Genomic DNA, 22,713 nt, shown 5'->3' with positions numbered 1-22,713 from the left:
TGTATTAATACTTTATGCCAAGAGTTGGCAAACTATGGCCCAGATGCCAAGTTTAGTCTACCATGTTTTTGTAAATAAAGTTTTATTAAAACACAGCCATTCCAATTCATTTACATATTGTCTATGCCTGCTTTCCTACTATAAAAGTAAAGTTGAGTAGTTGCCAGAGACCATCTGACAGAGTCTAAAATATTTACTATCTAGTTCTGTACAGTTTGCTGACCCCTGGTTTAACCCAATTAACATTCCATTTTGAGAAACAATTATTTACTTTTGTTTAAGCTAAAATCCTTGAATTGATTCACTGAAATCTTAATTGAAAATCATACTTATAATACTTTCTATCTTAGTATTAGAGACTCAAAGTGAATGTGAAATGTACCCTTCTCCATGCCACCAACACAGAAAACACCTCCCACCTCCTTTATTTGCAACACAGAAAATTTTGTAAACAGATTTAATAATGTAAGTCATAATTTACTATTTTAAACTTCCAGAGTTTATCACAAAATAAAAGAATAAAAAGGAATTCTTAATCAAGGATAATCAGGGCTATTAATATAACTTTCAATTAAATATACATAGTTATAATATTAATAATTTCTAAAGAGAGGTGGCATTTTATACATTAAAATCAGTAAGAATGTTACATTATAACAAGGTAATTATAAATTCTCTTACGTCAATGTATATGAAACTTTTATTATTGATGAAAGTTAAATTCACCATGCTTTTCAATATATGCTTAAAAATTAATCAATAAATTAATTCACCATGGTTTTTATTATAAACCTGAAAACAAAACTACAAACATATTGAGCTACAGGTCATTCAAAAAAATAATTTTAAGCAATTTTGTTTGGCATTATCTAACAAAGTTTTCACACTTTCTTAAACATACTCCAGTGAGTTTCAATTTTCTTCTTCTTAGTTTAAGTTTTACACTGCCTTATTTGTCACTGTTAGAGGTTGAATTGTGTCCCCTAAAAAGATATGTTGAAATTCTAATCTCAACCCTACCTGTGAATATGAACTTATTTAGAAATAGTGTCTCAGTAGATACAAGAAAGTTAAGATAGGGTCATTAGCCCAGGCCCTGATCCAATATGGCTGCTCTTCTTGTAAGAAGGGAGAAATTTTGACTCACCCACATAGAGGAGAACACCAGAGGAAGACAGAGACTGAAGTTATGCTGCCACAAGCCAAGGATGCCTGGGGCTACCATAAGCTAAAAGAGTCTTGGAAGCATCCTGCCCCAAAGGGTTTGGAAGAAGCAGAGCCATGCAGACACCTTGATTTCAGACTTCTAGAATCCAGAACTGTGAGAGAATCAACTTATTGTTGTTTAAGCCACTCGTTTGTGGTACGTACTTTGTTACTACAGACCTAGGAAACTAATGCAGCCACAATTCTGTGAGTACATGTTCACGTGATCAGATATTCAAAGTAACACAATTCAATAATAAATCTAAATTATCTTTCAGTTTAATCCGTTCCTTAATGGTTCAACTAAACAAGACAGGCAACCTCAATCTCTCTTTATTATTTGAATCTGTAAGTGTGAACCTTTTGTAATGATCTCCTACATTTATCCTGCAAACTATATGTGTATAAATGCAAACTCAAGCAAGAATGCATGCTCTAGCAATGAGTTGAAAGAGACCCAAGATTAATATTAAAAATGGGCTTAGAAAACTATTTCTGAAGCCATTATTTCAAAACAGATGTGAATACATTTTTATGACCTACCCAATTTCTGCAGGATGCTAATCTGTTTGGATTCCTGGAAATTCCACTTCTTTGTTAAATGGCTAAAAAGAAAAAGATGCTTCTAGGGCTAGATTTTCAAGCATTCCTCAGGCTATAGGATTATCACTGCAGCCTGTCTGTTTTATAAACAGACTTTAATTTGGTTTTGTAAAAAACTGCCAAAGGAGCTTTCTTTAACTAAATAACAAATCTGCCACTTGAAAGACATCATTTATCAACCTTCTTTGTGGGAGTATTGTTATTATGAAACTAAAAACAGGCATTCTTTCTTAAGTGCTTCTGGATTTTAATTATCAAATTTGAATGTCATCAGATATTTACTGAAAGGAAAACATCAATTTTAATAAGCTGCCTTAAGACTGAAAACATAAAAGGTATTCAACCATAACGCCAAGTTCACTTGAGTCTTGTGAGTTGGCTTACTGTCTTATAATACAGTGGTGATCACTCTCAGGAATTTATAAACATTTGATAAACTAAACTGCAAGAAAAAGAATTCTCCAATTTTAAAATAAAATCCAATATCATGTGTTTATAATATATTATTTGACTTGGAAGGAAATTAAATAAGTTGCAATAAAACTTTTAACAACTAATAAACAAAGAGTTTGGGGCTGAATGGTATGAAGACAGGGCTGAAACAAAAGTAAGTAAAATAAATAACAAGAGGTTAAATGTGAACATTTTATTTAAAAACAGTGGCTTTAGTTTTAAGTTATATCTGAATAATTTGATCTCTTTTGTATTTTGACACTATGCCCCAAAAGGAAACTGCTGGGGAAAACCCCCATTCACTTTTCACTTGCATGAAAATCAACAAGAAAATCATTCTGTATCTGGTTAGCAAAGCAGCATGGACTAGTTAGCCATAAAGGCCTTAACAGTCAAAGATTCTGCAAGTTCTCACCTGCCCACTCTAACAGACTCTCTTTGTTTAACTTGAAAACATTTGTCTAAATAACTTTCTTGTGGCCTCTTATTTTCATAGTGTTAAAGAACTAAGCCCCTTCATTTCCAAACTTTAAAAAAGTACTTTCACATCTCCCAGATGTTTGAAATATGAATGAAAGCATTCTTATCAAGACTTAATAAACTTTTTATTCACTTATAGTCAATTTCAGGAAGATGTTCAAGGTTTCTAAAGAAAATTCCATTTCGTACATGGCTGACATACTTCTACTTTAAAAGGATTGACTACTATTTATCCTCTGAACTCAAGTTTTATATTATCATTTTAAAATACCAAAAACTAATATTTTAATTCCTTTAGACTTCCACTGAAAAGGAAAATATATACCTAGAATACACACAAATATAGAAAAACAGCAACTGTACGTGTTTATATTAAAATATTTAGATTCAAAAAAGATCAGTAACCTATTTTGATTTATTTAGAAATCATATTTTTCCACTTGTAACTTGTCTCTTGTCGTCATGAAATGCAAAAGAACTGCAATTTTCACAATTTGTAAATAAAAAAAGAGAAATAGACTGGGTTAATTTTTTAAATGTACATTATTCTTAAAATGAATATAAAGCATTTCCTCTCATGCATCATTAAATAATAGATATTTCATAGAATAAATGGAATTCATTCAACAGTGCACAAATTATTTATAAAAGACATAATTCTCCTGTAAATGATTACCATAATAACAAAAACAAAATTTCTACTATAAACTACTACTGAATTTGAAAATTTAACAAACTAATGTATTAACAGCAGCCTTAGTCTGAAACAAACTACATCTTCTATGATGTTGAAATACCTGAGCCAAAAAATATTGTGACTATCCAGAAAAGAACTTAAAGGCTAAAAAACATAGATCGGAGTCAGGAAATCAACCAAGCTTACAAAAAACACTTGGAGCAGAAATAGGATCAAACCCTGAGATTCCTGCCTTCAATTCAACAGCCACTCTTTCCTCATTTCCTTCTCACAGTGCACAGAGCTGCCTATGAGAAAATGTGGAATTAAGTGAGATTATAAACAAGGCCATTAACCTGTGAGGTCCAGTAACAATTAAAACCATTACATAAAGCCCAAATTGTGCAAACCGGCGAACCTCTTTATGTGGCTAAACTGAAAACCCGTAAGAAATTTTAAAACTACTTCAATGACCGTGTAATCAACACTTTGTGTTTATACAAATTTAAACATTTACATTAATGCAACATTATTCTTTGGCCAAAGTAATGTTGTCATACAGTGGTAAAAAGAAAGAAAGTGGGTTTGTCTGCAGCTTTGTGTTTTGTTGTTGCTTTTATTGTTATTGTTGTAGCTAATGTCTTCGATTCACTTTTTAACTTAACCATGTATCTTTAATATATCAGTTCCAAAATGTTCTTGAACACTATCTCATGAAACTTCATTAATGTAACAGGTTATACACATTTTTCTTTTTTCAGCCAAATGGTCAACGGAGAAAAAAGACTTTTTTCCTGAAAGATTTTAAATAAAGGCTAGCATCTCCTAGAACTAATTTGATGCCAAAATACCTTTTTTCAAAAAAAAAAATCTTAATTGGAATGAATATTATTATACAAGCTATGCAAACTATGATTTGTTTCTACAACACACGTGCATAAGAAATGGTCCAGGTCTTTGAAATGACATTAATAACAACACAACATTTATGTATTACTCTCTGGCACAAATATTTTAAAAGCCTTTATTTTCTTCACAGTAGGTTATCAAATGCAGAACTATTTTCCACCTCAGTTGACTTTTGGTTTTGTTTCAGTGGTTGTAAACCAGAGTGTGGGAGGGGAAAAAAATGTGTTGTAGCACTCTGGTTCACTGAAGCAGTTCTAAAATACGGAAAATCCGAATATCATTAGGCCATCTCCTCAGTGTGTTCTTAAAATCATTGTCCAACACTAGGATTTGCAGAGCCAGTGATTAATACATAACATGTTATATGAAAGAGTAAATGTTACTATTAAAATGGTTAACGGATGAAACTGCCAGCAAACCACTGAAGAAAGGCACCTCCTTCGGTGTTAACATTTGTCAGCTATAACTGCCCTCACACCCACTTTTTTTTTGCCACTAAAACTTTAAGCAATATGATATAAAGTTTTTCCTCTTTGTGCCTGAAACTACTATAAATTCTACCTTCTCTACAACATTCCCAACCCCCACTCCACACATACGCACAAAAACCATGTGTGTGCCAAAAAAAATCACTGAATTACTCTTCCCAGAAATACCACCACAGAATGGTTTGGACACTCAGCTGGAGAAGCACCAACTCAGTGTGAGGTTCAATTGTTTGTAAAAGGAAAAAACAGAAAAAATTAAAAAAAAAAAAAAAAAAAACTTGGGGAAAAATGATACTAGAGAAGGAAGAGGTTTACTGTTAAAGTCAAGAAGGCACTCAGCCTGCCTCTACCAGAAATCATTCCACCCATTCTCAAAGCAAGAGGCTAGCATTGTGTGCCCTCATTACCTATTTCAATAGTAAATAAATTCATCTATAATTTTTACTTCTCGCCTTCTACACAAGAAATACATTGTGTGCCACTTGCTATATTTATATTTCTATGTTTTTATAGTTATCACTATGTGAAACTGCTTTAAAAACTCAAGCTACTTCTATGTTAGCAATTAAAACATAGCTAGTTTAAAATGGATACCTGAATTTTTCCCATTTGCCCTTACATGTAAAGCAAATCCACAAAGAAGTTTATTTTTGAATACCAGGAGCACTAAAATAAACATTTTGATTCAAGTACTCATCCAGCACAACGTTCTTCAATAAAGCACCAACTCACTAGAGGCATTACTGACTGGTTTAGTCAATTAACTTCAAATTACTATTTTTACTATTACTGTCCTTCATTTTTAGCTGAATACCAATGTCCTTCGTGACATTACTTGCAGAATAAAAAAAGATTGTTCAGAGAATTTATAATATTCCCAATAATTAGTTTGTCTTTCATGTTAGGTAAGTCATTCTACTAAACAGAATACTCTGCTGCCTAACAACCATGAGAAAATTCTAAGAAATTTCTTTTCTATTTTACAGAACAAAATGCCCAAGAGCTCCACGTACAAGAGCACACTTTAGCCTCAGTTTGCATTTGGAATCTTAAGGGAAGCTGGAAGTGAATGTGTAAAAAATTATTACTACCAAAAGAAACATAAACCAAAAATCTATGTCCTTGTTACGGTGTACCAATAATAATGGTACATTATGAATTATGATTAGATATTTATCAAATGTCAGTTTTGCATAAACACAGCTGGCCACAGAACAGTATCAGAAAATAGGACACAGATGACAGTAAAATCCAATTAGGAATATGCTATACCAGCATAGAAACTAATAAACTTTGTCTTAGGGTTGAATTTAGGAGAGTGACAAAATTTTCTTGGACACCTTAAAACACAGAATTTAGAGTTGTCTCAATGTGATCACGAAATCTATCATCATCTGTGGAAATCTACACACAACCAAAATTTACAGAGATTCCGCCAGAATATGCTCCCACAGAAAAGCCCAAAATATCAAAATTTACAAATGAAATGGTTGTTATAAGACATCTAATGAATTAGAAAATGTTTGAAGTTACCAATGATGTAAAAGTGGGATACAAGTTTACAACATCATATATTACTACATCCAATTAAAACATTGTACCAATTCCCATTCCTAGACCTAGAAGTTACACACCTTCTCACTGCCCTGATACCCTAAAATGTAAAGTATAATGGATTACTTTGCTGGATCAGGAAGAATTTCAGGGCTACTAAACCTAAATAAGAATTATAAAGGTATTTCTAAAACAACTTAGTTTTATTAGATTGATGGAAGAACAGCAAAGTGAAAATATGGTTTTAAACATAAACATCTGACTTCCCATACCCTGTTTCCTCGAAAATGAGACCTAGCCGGACAATCAGCTCAAATGCATCTCTTGGAGCAAAAATTAATATAAAACCCGCTCTTACATAAGACCGGGTCTTATATTATATAAGACTTTATTATATTACATATTATATTATACCTGATCTTATATTAATTTTTGCTCCAAAAGACTCATTAGAGCTGATTGTCCAGCTAGGTCTTATTTTCGGAGAAACAACAGTAACACTGGCTATTCCTGAAAGGTCTATAAAAAGAAACAATCACTATATGTTTCTACCTTACTTCTAGCTCTTTGTGGCAATCCCCCCTTAGTAGTCCTGGAGAGTCTTAGAGCTTTACAGCTAAAAGGCAATTGGAAGATTCGCCACCTATAAGATGTGTCAACTGTGGTCCAAGAATATTAAGTGATGAGCCCACAGTTACATAAGTAGTTAGACTCCTATGATTATGTTTGGGTTCATCGCTAATTTAGAGAGGAAATTATAAATAAGTAAATATTTATGCCATTTTACATTTGGCAGAGGGTTTTTCTATGTTAGAATCTGATGGTTTTACTTACTCTGAGTTATCTGGCTGGTATTTACAACTTCATAATCTACACACCTAGATAACTGAATTTTGTCTTATATAATCCTGTATTTCATTAGGCTAGTATTTCCCAATCTGAAATATTAGAGGTTTCATAGAGGTTCTCCTATATGTAAGGAAACTAAAATCCAGATAGGTTCAATGACTTAAACAGAAAGTCAACTTAACTATGTTAAGATACATATTTAAATTAATACTGTATTTGTTTTCAGTTTGGAAATCTAAATAGGTTATCACTGTCAGTGAATATTCTATATATATTTAAAACATTTCAGAAATGACAAACACTGTTATTTTCTTTATTGGGTTTAAGATAGATCATAAAAATTAACACCGGAATAGCCAAACAACAAACTTTAATGAGAAGATTCTAAGTCAAGAATTCTGGCTATAAAATAAGGAGTCAGTCAGTTGAGGTCACTTCAGTCTTTGCCACCCAGTCTAGTTTCTTACTTTATTAAGTATGGGAATCGAAGCTAGATCTCCCACCCACACCTATCATACCCACACATTCAATTAAGACTGTGTGTTAAAGACACTGTCTCCAATATCAAATGCTCATGGATACAGAGTAACAGGAACTCTCATTCATTGTCGGTGGGAATGTAAAACAGTAAAGCCACTTTGGAAGACAGTTTGGTGGTTTCTTACAAAGCTAAACATAGGCTCACCAAAAGATCAAGCAATCATGCTCCCAAGTATTTACTCCGACAAGCTACTAAAAATTTATGCCCACACAAAAACTTGCATGTGAATTATTTACAGCAGCTTTATCAATAATTGCCAAAAACTGGAAGCAACCAAGATGTCCGTCAATAGGTGCATGGCTGAACACACTATGGCACACCCATGTAATTCAGTATTATTCAGTGATAAAAATAAATGCGCCATCAAACTATGAAAAGACAGGGGAAACCTTAAATGCATATTGTTAAGTGAAGGAAGCCAGTCTGAAAATGTTACATACGGTATGATTTCAACTACGACTTTCTGAAGAAGGCAAAACCATAGAGAGGAGCACAGGGCCTTTTTGAGCAGTGACACTATTCTATATGATACTGTGATAGTAGATACATGACATTATACAATGTCAAAGCCCGTGGAACTGGGCAACACAGAGTGAACCCTAATATAAACTATGAACTTTAGTTAATAATTCTGTATCAATATTGGTTCATCAGTTGTAACAAGTGCACCACACTATACAAGATATTAATAACAGAAATAACTGCATATGGGAACTCTGTGCTTTCTGAGTTATTTTTCTGTAAATCCAAAACTGCTCTAAAACATGTCTATTAAAAAAATAGGAACACTATCTCATGAACGAGATATTATCATAAATTTATGTAAAACTGTAAGGTTTAAATAATGTGAAAAGTGAATACACATATGAAATGACATTTCCCCCCAAACACATGGTGACATTTATGCTGCCCATGAAGCAAAAAGCAAAATGACCCTAAGAAAAATAAAGTCTGCAATATTCTTACCTGTCCTGTGACTGCTCTTCATACATCCTCTCCTTGCCTTCTTTAAAGAGTCTTATTGCCCGTTTTGACTTTTTCATTAGACTATCAATGTAGATTTTAAAATATTCATTCTCACTGAGTTGGGCAAGTTTCTGGTTGTCATCATATTTACTCAATATAAGTCTCAAATGCTGATATGTATCAGGTAAAATATCAAGTATATATGGTGGGCTATTTTTCAACTGAAGTTTGGGATTTTGGCACAGTCTGACCTAAAACCAAAGACAAAAATAAAACATTTAATATGAATGACAATACTTTCATAGAAAAACAGAGAAACAGTACTATTTCTTCACTTTGCCTAATATAAATTTGGATCTTAAACTTACTAACGTCAACACAGAATTGACAAATATTTGCATCTATCTTAATACAATTAGAATCCTATTTTCACAATTAGAATCCTATTTTCTTCTCCCATTCAGTTCTGTTTTTGTTTTTCTTTTTTCTTTGTCATACCTTTACGTTCAACCCTTGAAGTTTTCATTCTCTCTTCTACAATGTCCCACTGTTCATGAGTTAAGAAAACTTCAGGGTGCCAACTATTATATACCACTAACAGTCTCTTTTTTAAATAAAAAATGAGGAAATGAGCCTCTTCTGCTGGTAACCGAATGTCTCATATTTATTGATTATTTTATTACATTGAACTTCCAGCTAAAATGCTTTCATAGATTTTAGTTAATGTTTGGGTATATTGTTCTTAACTCCAAGGAGAAAAAACAAAGAGGTGCAATTTTAATAACTGAATTATTAAGTAATAAAAGGGTGTTTGGTCAGAATGAGTCTTTTCCACTCCACTGTTATCTCCCAGGCCTATGAACATGTAGTACACATGACAGTTCTGTCATTCCATCAGGTGCCACCCAACCACCGGGGCGTTTATGGCTGCCTGCAGACCTGAAAAGACCTTTTGCTTGCAAGACAAGGTAGTAATTCAACTCCTATATTCACTTCCACATGTTCATGTGACTTAGTCACTTACCCTTCAAACCATGACATAAGGAACCAACCAAATTAATTTTTTTAATGAAATCATAAGGAATTGCACAAAACCATACGTGTACATAAGCGTGAAGGTGCACAATTTTACCAAAGGCAAAATGTACTCATGCAGGTATATTTAGTGAGAAGTTAGTGAAGTATAAATGTGAGGGTTCCAGAGACACTTGCTCTTTTCTAAGGCCTTCATCTTTTTTCGCTTTTTTCAAATTTTCTAGAGCAAGCTACTTTAAACACAACTGGTGAAAATTTCTGTCTTTTTCCAGTCTGACTCTCCTTCCATCACACTGAACCTCCTGGTGAGTGGCACTGGACTAGCCATGGGCATTTTTGGAATCTGGCTAATTGGAATTTGAGTTGGAAACACATTTAGTTTTGTTTTAGTGGAAAGTATGTGTGAAGTACGCAGTCACTTCTGGAACTAGTTAAGTTGTTGTCAGCAATTGTGATGAAAGAATGGCTTTAGGAACAGTTCAAGTGCCCATGGTGCTGACTAGCCCAGACAGCAGGAAGGTCCAGGTCAAATCTGGTAATTTGAATGTGTCCAGTGGTACCCAGAATGGGAGGTATATGTGTACAATGGAAGAGAATCAAAGTATAAAATGTACAGAGTCAAGATTCTCTGATGTTTATGAATTTATCAATTTTTTTAAAAATGTATTACTTGTTGTGACTTTATTGTTCTAAAAAATTTAACTTTCATACCCAATTTTGTATGTGTACTTTTATATGTGTATTCTTTGTTATTAAAAGGACCCCTCAATTTTTCAGGTTCCACAGAACATGGCTATACTGCTGAGTACTCATAAAAGTGCCTGGGCCAAATAGAAAGCAGTTGAACAATAATAATTCAAGAAGCACAAACAAAAAATCAACAAATGAAAAATACTCTTAAACTTACTAGCTCACTTGCTTTCTTTAAGAAATAGCCATATCATGGTTTTATGGGGAGAAAAATCTTGCTATTGACCATTTCTCATACTAGCTGATGACAATTTTATATCTTCCTCCTCTTTGTATACAGTGCCTAAAACAGAATTGTGTAGCATACAGTACAGAACCAACAAATGTATGTACAGAAGGCTTGGTTGACTAGTTCTGGAATACTTTTTACATATATTATACATAAATAGTATGAATATATTACTTTCGCATTTTCATGATGGAACTATACTATTATTCAAGTCAATAACCCGAAAGTACAGGCATAGTTTAAATATAAAAACATTGTTTTGATCTCCTAAAGAAACAGAAAGGTTCAGACAGCAAATAACTTATTTTTACAAAACTATAATTAAAATGGCTGAGGAAGCTTTGTTTACACTATTTTTGTGACACTCTGATATAGTCAGAAAAGCTCATTCTCCCCTAAAGACAGATGAAGTCACAAAGACGTCAATGATTTAACAAATCCTGGTTAATATACAATGTAGTTTTTCAATTTCTTAAAACTAAAAAATAGCATCACAAGTATGCACAAATTTCAAAAATATCACTACCAACATCCTAAAGCAGGCACAGTGTAATTCAGCAACATAAAACGTGGTACAACACGTCACAGACTGATAAGTTATTAACTTGTAGTAGGGGACTAGGCAGTTGCAAATTCATTTCTTCCACTGGTGAATATTTTAACTGATAAATAAAAAATTCCTCCCAGGTACTTTTTTCAGACATTCCAAATCACTGTTCTTTAATATGTTCACACATTTTCAATTTTCTATTCTCTACTTGATCTTTTTCTCATTTGCTTTATTTAAATCCCAGAATTCTATCTGGGAATGTATTGCTTTATTCAGTAACATTGTTTGAATAACTACTATACACCAGGTACTGAGCTTTGTGCCAGGAAATTATAGATGACTAGAACATACTTCCTTCCTCAAGGAGTCTGGCAGAAGAGACCAAGCTCTCTATAATTAACTTAGGAGCAATGTAATTCTTGCTCTAAGGGATCTTAGTAAAGATCCTGTCCAATCCATTCATTTTCAGATTAAAAAAAAACAAAAACTAAGAACTACAAAGATTAAGGAACTATTAAAAAGTCATTAATCCAACACAAGAGCCTGCATCTTCTGAATCTTAGGCTGATCTTTCTAACTATATCACAATTTAATTAGAATCAAGTATATAATTAATGATCCCTGGCTAAACTCATTTACATTTTTATTTTATTCCATTTGCAAATTTACATGTACTTTAGGACCTATTTTTTAATTCTACAAACGTTTGTGTCAGGCATTGTTTCAGGCCCTAAGGAATACAGGAAGAAATAAATCACAGACATGTCCTCCCGAAGTTTTCTAGTGAAAAACACCAGTGACTTAGAAAAGCATTACAGGAGAATGTGAGTACTGCAAAGGAGACTATGAAGGGCTAGAGGAGAGATGACGCTGTTCACTCATGTCTACATGTGAGGGACAACAAAGGCACACCTAAATTTGTAAAAGGAATATTCCGGGCAAAGGGGTGTACAAAGGCTTGAGAGGAACCAGAATGTAGGGTCTGGAAAGAGAGCAGGCAATGCAGTCATTCAAAGAGGTGTGTGGGGGGGCGGGGGGGCAGCACGGGGAAAAAAAGCCCATGGGTGAGTGGTACAAACAGATCTAAAACAGGCTAGTGTCAGTTCATCAAGGCACTTACAGGTCACAGTTTTCTAAATTTGCACTTGAGAATCGACTGGTGCATGAAAGGATTGGTTCATTAGCAATGTTACTCTTTGCTTTTGAACTAAAAGGCACAACAGTTAGTATTGGAATTAGGCTACAAATGCCATTATACTCATTGACTCAAAAGGATTTTAGAGCTAGCTAAAGAAGACCTTGGACATCACCAAGACCAAGTCCCTCCTTCTGACATGACAATACTACAACACAGAAATGGAACCTACATGAGTTTACTGCTCAGAACCATGATGTCTGGACTTAAGAGTCAGATACTCTCGCCATAACAGTATACAACTGCCAGTTGTATTTGTTTAAATGTATTTAAATATTTTTAAGCAACTCTTTCCGCATATGTCTTCATTCTTTGACATACATAAAAATATGCCTAATCTATACATACTCTCTATGTATTTCAATAAATACATGAATATGTATTCACCATAAATATATATTCAATCAAATCAAAGCAGAGGCACACATATAAACAGGATTTACTAGTGCTACAAGAATTTTCAAAGCCATTAATTATTCTTGGAACACTCCTGCATTTTAAAGAGTTTCCTGACTGTGCCCTAATTAAAATTTCCAGCCAAAAGGTAACAGAGGTATTAGGTCACCTAACATATTTCTTGCAAACAAAGTTCAAACCAGCCCCTAAAACTTAGGAAGAAATTCTACTGAAGCAAATGGAAGCTTCAACAGTAAGGAACTGTGTCTACATAATAGCCGACTTGCATTATGAAACACCTCACTTCATGGAGCATTCAGTTATATTAAACCAAGTAATATACCGGCAAAGTGAAATATCCTATTTTTTTAAAGATGGTACAGAAAACCTGAAAGAATCCCTTGTCTATGTTCCTCATGTAAATGTTGTAAAAGATTCCTTATTGCAGTTACATAACAGTACATCATCATGATAAAAAGCATCTATGAGTTCTTTAGGTTCTTTCCATTTTGATTCAGCAAATCATCACTAATATGCAAAAGTACAAAAATATATGCAGCATGAAATGTAAAAAGTATAAAATTAATACAAAAGTTTCTACAAAACAAGGTTAGCATATAAAATTGGTTATGAGTATAGTGTATCAATTAAAGTAGGATTTGGAGGGAACTAACAATTCCTTTATGGTTTTCAATGAAAGTTTCTTTAGAAGACTGATATAAGAAGCACCATTAAATAATTGACTATCTGTAATTAAAATGGCAATTGTGTATTCGTTTGTTCACGATCTCTCTTCCAAATGAGAATGAAATTTCCTTAAGGGTGGAGAACCTATCTAATCTCACTGGTCTACCTCCATCACTTAATGTAGAATCTTGCATATAGATGTGCAATATATATTTAATGAAGGGAAGGAGGAACAAGAGGAAAGGAACAAAAGAAGAACCTCTCAGAAGAAGTAAGATAATGTTACAAATAGGATATCTATAATACATTGAAGAAACCTGCCTAAAAAAATGAGTATAAAGTTTGGGAAAGAATTTGATCTTATCAAATATAGGAGATAAAGATCCTTTTGATTTACTTCTCATGGAAAGAGAAAGAGTCCTTTTACTCCATTGGAGAAGTGTACTTGAACCTTCCCACTATGAACAGACATTAAAATCGATCAAACCAACGATGAGGCCATTTACTAGCTTTAAAACTATGCGCCAGTTTCTTCTTCTGGAAAACCTTTAGGATGTTCTAATTCTTAGAAGAGAAAACGTAAAGTGCTCTGCACAGGACCTGACACATAGTTAGCACTCACTATTCTATCCTATTTCTTTTCCTTCCATATTTTATATTTTACCACAACATGGCAAAATCATGAGAATCAGAACTAAGGGTACGGACCATTTTGTTTTTAGCAAAATACTGCCCTAAACCTTTAAAAAAAAGTCTGTAATGTTTTGTGCAGGAAAGCAGCAAATAAGGCTGAGAAGCCCAGGGCCTTCTTCCTGATGTGGAATATAGTCCATCCATACTCACTGATGTGAATTTTTTAACAGGCAGAACATGTTATAATTATTTTTGTTATGGCTATTGGAAGATAATATGAGTGTAACAATTATTGAAATATTAATATGTTAAAGAGCTAAAAGCTTAGTCAGATATTTTCAAAACGCTTCTTTCATTACTAGGAATAACATCAGCAATTACAAATACATAAAAAAAAATTAAAACCCTTAAAAAATGAAAAACTCTTAAATATATGCTCAAGAGAGTAGATACAAAGAGCATCGTTGTATCATTTAAGTCACAGCGTAGTTCCTAAAATGACCTTGATGTACAGGATGAGAACGGAACAATGTTGTATTTATTTACCCACTTTAATTGGTAGAAGACCAGTTAAAATATATATTGTTTATTCTATAACATACAATTTTAAAGCACGGGTTAAGCATTACAAATGTTATACCTTTATATCACTTCCTGACAACCCAACGTAAAATTTACAAATTCCCTCAAAATAACTCTGTATATTTCCTTCTTTCCCTTTTGTCTAAGTGGAAGTTACTTACCTACCAAGGATTTACTCTTTACTTGTTCTTAGCCTTTCCCTCCTACCCTTGGATGCCACTTTATCAACTATTTCTACTTCCCGTACACCTTAAATCATTTCCTACCAACATCCCTTCCCCTCAATCTGCGAACCTCTCCTATAGCATCCACCACAATGTTAGGCTCTGCTCAAACCCTAAGGCTACCTATCGTAACTTTCTTCCTTCACTACTTGCCACAGTTTTAGAACAATCTTTAGATAATCCACACACTCTTTTCAATCTAGACCCATCATGTAAGTGAAACTACTCTGAAAGATCAACAGTGGTCTCTACTCATGAAATTCAATGACTTCTTAAATTTACATCCTACTGTGTTTTCTCCACTTGAACTCAATTCCCTTAGAATTTGAAACTATCTCCTTATTGAAGTTGTCTCTACCCAAAAAAATCAAAATGCTCCAGTTCTTTTCCTACCTCTCTTATCACTCCTCTTTGAGGGATTCCTTTTCCTTCACTGCCATCGAACTGCAGATACAACATGACACACAATCAAAACTTCCAATCTCTATGACTTTTTTTCTGACTTTCACCTTCCACTCTGCCTTGCAAATCTCTTGCTGTTCCATAGCTTGAAATGCTACCTCTATGGGCATATCTACCAAACATACATCTCTAGTTACAACTTCTCTCTTGAACTGTGCATTCACTTTTCTGACTTCAAAATGGATTTCTCTCTGGCATGTCGAACCCAACATGGCCAAAAATAAACTTATCATGCACCAACTCCCAAGCTTCCTCTTTTTCTTCCTGTGTTCCTTATATCATTAAGGGCATCACTGCCTTCAGAGTTAACTAGGCTGAAAACCTCAAGAGTCACTTTCACTTCACTTTCTCTTTCATCCTTTGTCTCTGAAGGGTCACCAAGGACCTGTAGATTTTACCTTCAAAATGCCTCCCATATTTGAACCAATGCTTGCCTACCTCCTCTCAGTTCCCTAGCTTAGCCCTTCATTTTTTCTTGCCTAGTCCATTTTAATTTCTCTTGATCATTATTCCCACTTTTAAGTTTGTTTTCTCTTAACCCGCTTTTGTAGAGTCAATAGAATAATCCATCACACCATAGCCTTGACTTTTTGTCACTCTGCTCAAAGATTTCAATGGTTCTATGTTTACAAAATAAATAAAGCCCGAATTCCTTAACCCAGTGGTCAAAGCCTCTTCATCTTCCTCTAACTTTATCTTCTTTCACTCCTCAACCTCCCTTTACCTCATCATTCCTTCAGCCTGATATGTCCTCCATCTCACTGGAACCTAAAACATTCACGTTAATAGCTGGATAGTACCTCCCACGTGTTGCGCTCTACACCAACTTTTCACCCTCAGCAAGATTCACCTCCACCTCACACCATGTCACAGCCCTTATACCATATCACAGCACTTACTACATGCTACAAGATGTATGGTTATTTATAAATCTTTCTCTATAGTTGGAATATGATAAGTGAATAATGAACTCAATAGACAGCATATAAAGCAACTCTGAAAGAAAGTAAGACGTTGATTCAAAATCTGAATGGTTAAAATTGTACACAAGTTAAAAGATTACTAACTGATTACTTCTGCTAAATGTATGCCCTGTACCATAAGGATAAACCAAGGTAACCCTTGGGAGGATTCCTTTAAATCTTTTATCAAAAGCTTTTCCTAGAAGTGATAAGTACTAGCAAACTGTGGGATAACTTCATTTAATTAAGCGCAAATTCGGAACCTAACTCAGTACTAAACAAAATTGCCGAGACACTTAATGTGTTACCATCTATCCAAGTCTACCAGGACCCATGATTCTGCTAACACATAACAACTTCACTGAGGAAAAGGAAATACGAGAAGAATAATTCAAATAAATGATATTCCCTGTTCCAAGGGCCCAAGGAAGATGATATTCTCAAACCCAACAAATACAAACAATAGGCATCCAAAACCTAAATTTTACTCCACATGCAATGTTCTTCCCAGAAGTATGAGGAATTCAACTTAGAAAAGAACATTTACTCTTTATTTTTCTTTTAAATAGTTGCATATAATCCACTCAACTTTGGTTGACAAACTTTAAAATATATTATGGTCACAGTAAAATTACAAAGATAGAGAATGAATTATATTCCAAGCCTGACAAATGTACTAAATGTACTGAGGGGAAAAGGCAGCAAAAGGCTGTTTGTCATCACTTTTTAAAGGCTTTTAAAACTCTTTCAGTAATGCAATTTCAAATAAATGACAAGGACAGCAAGACAAAAATGCAGACAGGTGCTCGACTTGCTTTGCTCTTTGGCATCAATTAATTATTTTTTAATTTCCTGAACAGCCACATATGCTCAGTACATTTGGTATCTATTAGATAGAAAATTGTTTCTTCCACTTTCCATCACCTGGCTAAGACGCTTGTGAAAACCATGCTCAGGAACCTCACATTAATAAATCATCATTCCTACCATACTGATTAGCAATCATTTCCTTACCCTCCTCACCTCAGCATTTCCAACAAGAATACAATCATGCTGTTCTGAAGGCAGTGGCCAGCAGAATCCAGACAGACAAGTGTCTGAACAGTGGCCAAAAAAACAAGGCAGTTGTTCTCTACTTTGCCCCCACTGCCCTTTGTATAGTCTGTATTGCAGCCCTTTCCCTGCTACATGGCACTCGTCCATTTATATGCCTGGCTCCGTGCTGGTTTCTGAATTCCTCAACAGGTCAAGTGCACAGTTCTATCTTATCTATAATAGCTTTGCATCCCCAGGAACAAGTACTTAGTAGGAACATAGTAGGCCCTCAATAAATGTTTATCATGTGTTTCAGAAACTCCATCTCTGCAATAGCTTTAGAACAGACTCCACATTTCAGGCGTATTTGAACCTAGATGTGTGTTGATGAGTAGTAGTTCTGTCACTGTATCAAACAGACATCCACTGACTTGAAGAGTCTGGGGTCAGCTACTGACTTAACACTGACACATGCAGCTAAGGCCAGAAAATATGTCTACAGGGGATGCTTTGGAACATTCTTTTTCTACTATTCTTTTTCTCGGTGAATGCACTATGCTAACCCTATGCAACTAAAGTTCTGTTACACAACACTTTATATCTGGTAAGGAACACAACTGAGCAATTTCTCCTTCCTACTCTCAGCAACCTTGTATAGAAAGCCTGCTCTCTGAAAACATAACAATTAGTTGGAACTGAAATCTTAGTTGACCATTTTTAAATTCTAGAGGCCCGGGAATGGTGAAACTACACACTAGATTGTCCCCTACAATCTAAGACTGCTTCATATCCCTTGTAAAATAAGTTATTTTACTTTATGTGTAGTTGAGACAGAAAAAACTTAAAGCTTGTTTTCTTGTTTATACTTCTACGGCCGGAGAGGCTTCACCAAAAAAAAAAAAAAAAAAAAAAAAAAGCTAACTAAACAGTTACCCCTGCTTTTTATGTAACTTCCGGTTAGACTTAAAAGTTATGATTTTCTGTTATTCACAAGCTAAACTCATGCTATTGCAGTTATTTTACAAAACAGTTAGGTAATGTGTCAAGGGATTAACTTTTGGACTAATAATAAAGTTCCTGATGTAATCGCTAGGACAATGTTGATATTATGAACCACTTCCTTCACCACTGACAAAGAAGAAAATATAAACACATGTGGGAATGCTTCGATGTTACACAATTAAATATATTTCCAATTAGTAATAATCAATGCCTTTTTGTTATTGTGTGCTTGAGTAGCAATAAATATACTGAATTCTTTTACAACATTTATGTAATGTCCCTCCACAAAGCCCACAAATTCACTCACAAGTAAACACAGTTTTCATCATGGACATATAACGAGGACAAATGGGGAAAAGCCATACACGGCACCTTTGCCAACACCCACACCCGCATTCCAGTAAGTACTGACTCGAGATAGTAAATTTCCTTGTAAGCAAGTTTCTCAATTGGAGAGGCTAAACCCAGACCCACAAAAGGGTTAATAAAATAAACCATAGTTTATTGAAGCTTCACTATCAAATAACCACCTATTTTACCATAAGTAATGGAGAAATAATTAAAAATGGGTACAACTTATGCTAATAATCATAGGTCAAAATTATGCACACATTTTTTAATATTTCAAAAATAATGACTTTATATTAACTATAGTTCACCACTTCCTTACATAAATGTTTTTCATTTGATGTTCTAACATTCACTCACAAATGTACAAATTCTGACCACTCAAAGAAAGGGGTGAAGGAGGAGGAGAAGCTCTCTGGTAGACTCTGACCCTTTTCTTGCCCAGTCAGTAACAGATAAGTTAGAGAAAAACCTTGGATTCCTTCTCTTACGCCCAAATAATGATTTAGGCAATGAGAGTGACCTTCAATTCCATACTCTTTAGAAAAGCAAAGACAGCTAGTATTGTGCCTGCCAAATATATGCAATTTTTCCAAATGCATACTCCTCATTCTTAAATATCCAATGCTAAAATCAAAACCTGACTGACCTCAAGCAGCAAGTTGCAATTCTGACACTATGACATCATTCTGTCTGGAGCTTTAATATCACAATTTGAATAAATTGGCAGAAGCTTAAATAGGTCACAATGAAGCCCAAAACTAAGGATACTTATCTGGCAAAAATTATTCTGGCTCTGCATTTCGCACCACCAACCACAGAATGACAGGCCTATCATTCATCTATCCATCTGTACTTTCCATAAGGATAAATGAAAATAAAGTAAATCTTATCACCTTCCTGTATTTGCAAATACCTCTGACAGTGGGTTTTTGTGGCAAATATTTGCACACAGTTACAAACCAAAGATGACTGTTACCATATGATTTCATGGAGGTTTTAACATATCCCTACAAAGGAGTATTTTTTTTAAACCTCCACTTCCACAATTATAAAGATATCAAGAGACCTGAATCAAATAAATTTACAATTAGCCCCAAATATCTATTATATAAAACCATAAGGTGCTAAAACATTTACCAATATATAGAGGACAGTACTACCGCTTCAAAAGCAAGAACTATTAATTCTGGTTCTGACATCCAGCTTGATTTCTTCCTGTGAAATTATAGTTCATCTGAAAGCAACATGTAGAAACCACAGAGGTTTCTGATACTCTCAGCCCCACCAACTCCATCATAAATTTTCCTTTCACAATAAACAATATGCAATCAAAAAGGTTTCCTGTTTCAAAATGGAATAGATGAAAGAAACTGTGACTCTACCATTAACAACAGCAAAAAAAAAGTTTCTTAATGAAGATGAATTCTCAAAGACGAAAATGGAAACTCTCTCAAATACTACTTCCTCACTTAAGGACTAATCTGTTTTTTTCCCCTGTAAATATTCTCAGCATCATACATTGTGGTTGTCAAGAGTGGTCCATCAGAGACCTCTTAAATTACTTGTTTGCACTCCTTTGTTATCCAACAAAAACATAACTTCACATAAGATAGAACAAACACTTCCAAACTATTCTATGGTCATACACCAACAAAGAGCAGCCAACAGTAAAATCTTTGCATATCTGAGTCATATAGAGGAACTTTGAACCTTGAAGAGTAGGACAAAAGGTTAAAAAAAAGTCTTTGCTCTGAATCCAACTTTTCAAAAACATACAAAGCGGATATAAGAAAAATGTTCAATCCAAATCAGAAGATTGTTGCCCAAAGCGTAATTATTATTAATTAGCAATTATAAATGAAAGTGGAGAAACCATATCCAGGGTGAAGAGGGCTACATACAGGCACAGACAGAACTTACCACTTTGTCCATGAGTTTCCAAGTTTTCTCCACAGTCCTGCGATCTGCCGCTGCTTGCTTTGGAGGTCCAACTGCATCTTGAATAGCATCAATAATACCCAAAATCCGTCCTTTTCGGGGGTTTCCTCCTCGACCACCAGGGTTTCTGCCATTCATAGAATTTGCCATCTGGAATCTTAGTTCTTTGAGAGGTAAATTTTTATAAAAGTTAGTAGGTCATCAAAATATTTACAAAACAGAAAACTTAACTGGTTAACTTGTACCCCCTACATTCTCCTCCATCAGTGAGAACAAACTCCAGGGTCCCAGATCCAACTTCAATAGCATGAGAATTTGCACTCTCAATCTTTACACACAAGTTTAGTAGCAATGGCCTTAGATTTACTTTTGGAACACTGAGAGTTAAGGATGCATCCTTCTCACATTTCAAGTAGGTAAGGCTTAATACCCAACTCACACCAACAACAACAACAACAACAACAAACAACTTACATAGGTTTCTTCCAACTAGATAAGACCACAATGTTCTCCCCCTCCCTGCCTTAAACCCAATTCAAAATTCTAGAACTGAAGCCCCCAGAAACATTTTTGGGAGCCTCACTCAAAAACCGCACTTTCACTCCGATTTCACCAAGTTCTATAAACGTAAAGAGTTTTCTACAGGAGCATAAGAAGCACGTCTCTTGTCAACAAAGGCTCAGGACTTGTATTTTCCCCCACTAAAACCACCAAGTACACACACATGAACATGGACACTAGAACATAGTTCTTTAGACCAATGCGGTGAGGAGTTACCCCCAAGTGAAGAGGCAAATCAACCAACAAACGAAAAAAAACATTTTAAGAGAGTGAGTGAGAAACTGACAAGAGCGGGCACAGAAAGGAGAGTTCACTTCTTTCGCTCATCGCCTCTCATCTCACCCAAAGGGGGTGGGGGGTGGAGGTGTCGGTCAAAGCTTTGTTTCTGGACGTTTGTGGCCCCCCTCCCGGCTCAGGCCCCTCCCCTGCCACTTTCGGACCTCAGCTGGGGAGGAGAAGGTGAAGAGAAAAGGACAAAGTATCCCCTCGCATCTCCAGCGCCCGCAGCCCCATCCGTCCAGGGCGCTCCGCATTCATCTCCCGAGTAGACGCACCTCCCCGGGTTTTCTGCAATCACAGAATCACAGCCGCCCGTCTGGCTTTACCCACTCTTCCTCCTCCCCGGGCCGGGCCTGGGTTCCGGTCTTTAAATACCCCTCTTTAAACTGTGACGGCGGCGGCGACAGCAGCTGGAAGCCGGGGCTATCCCCTCTTCCTCCGTGGCCCGCGCCTGGCTGCCCCAGGGCCCCCTGGCCGGAAAGAAACGTCGAGCCTCCCTGGTGCCCCCTTCCCTCCTGGCCTCTCGGCGCCGTATCTGTCCACAGACACGCGTGTGCGCGAATCTCACTCTACACGCACGAGCCCAGAGTGCGTGGGTAGTCCGGGCAGGGAGCGTGTAATCGCCGTAAAACCACGCTCCCAAGGAAGGAGCAACCCAGAGCGCAGGCCACCGAGACAGGGAGACGCAACAATTACCGTAAAGACCAATCCACACCCGCTCTCCCCTCCCGCCCGACTCTCGGGGAGGCCGCGGGACGCCGCAGCTGCACTAGCCGGAGGAGGAGACCACTCGCTGGACACCCCACCCCTGTAGGCTACACACACCGAGAACCCAGGCGTGGGGCGGGGCCAGGGGCGGGAACACACGAGGCTGGACCAATCCGGCACATCCATGCACTGCCAGACAGCGAGTGGCGCCAATGGGCGGGAGGCGCCCGTCCACTTCGCACTGCCACCCAGTCCACGTCTTCCACCGTACACAATGGCCCTTAAGGAAGGCCCGCTCGCAGCAGTCCCAAATGGAAAGGGTCTCCGAGGGATAGGGGGTTCTGGACAAACCCTAGCACGAAAGTGGAAAAGGGAAACGAAATGGAAGATAGGATGCAAGGCACTAGGG

At 35.9% G+C, this 22,713-nt stretch overlaps 1 protein-coding gene across 9 annotated transcripts in view; it reads right to left on the bottom strand.

The window, feature by feature from the left end:
- Nucleotides 1-22,426, bottom strand: part of CBLB (Cbl proto-oncogene B) — a 211,509-nt gene extending 189,083 nt beyond the window's left edge. For 2 of the 9 annotated variants that reach the window (XM_019742950.3, XM_019742954.3), the window contains exons 1-3: nucleotides 22,293-22,426; nucleotides 20,739-20,920; nucleotides 8,726-8,976 (exon numbers count right to left, since the gene is read on the bottom strand). In XM_019742950.3, the coding sequence (XP_019598509.1) occupies nucleotides 8,726-8,976; nucleotides 20,739-20,906 (419 nt within the window). In that variant the 5' untranslated portion in view covers nucleotides 20,907-20,920; nucleotides 22,293-22,426. Of the gene's footprint in view, nucleotides 1-8,725; nucleotides 8,977-20,738; nucleotides 20,921-21,230; nucleotides 21,252-21,757 lie in introns of those variants that run through there. The other 7 variants (XM_019742951.3, XM_019742952.3, XM_019742953.3 and 4 more) reach the window with 7 other exon arrangements.
- Nucleotides 22,427-22,713: the final 287 nt, after the last annotated feature.

This window comes from Rhinolophus sinicus, chromosome 17 (assembly GCF_057876585.1).
Source record: "Rhinolophus sinicus isolate RSI-liver-muscle chromosome 17, RSI-T2T, whole genome shotgun sequence".
Classification (NCBI taxonomy): Eukaryota; Metazoa; Chordata; class Mammalia; order Chiroptera; family Rhinolophidae; genus Rhinolophus; species Rhinolophus sinicus.
Note: the sequence above shows the minus strand (reverse complement) of the source record. Positions and strands in the feature narration are given on the sequence as shown.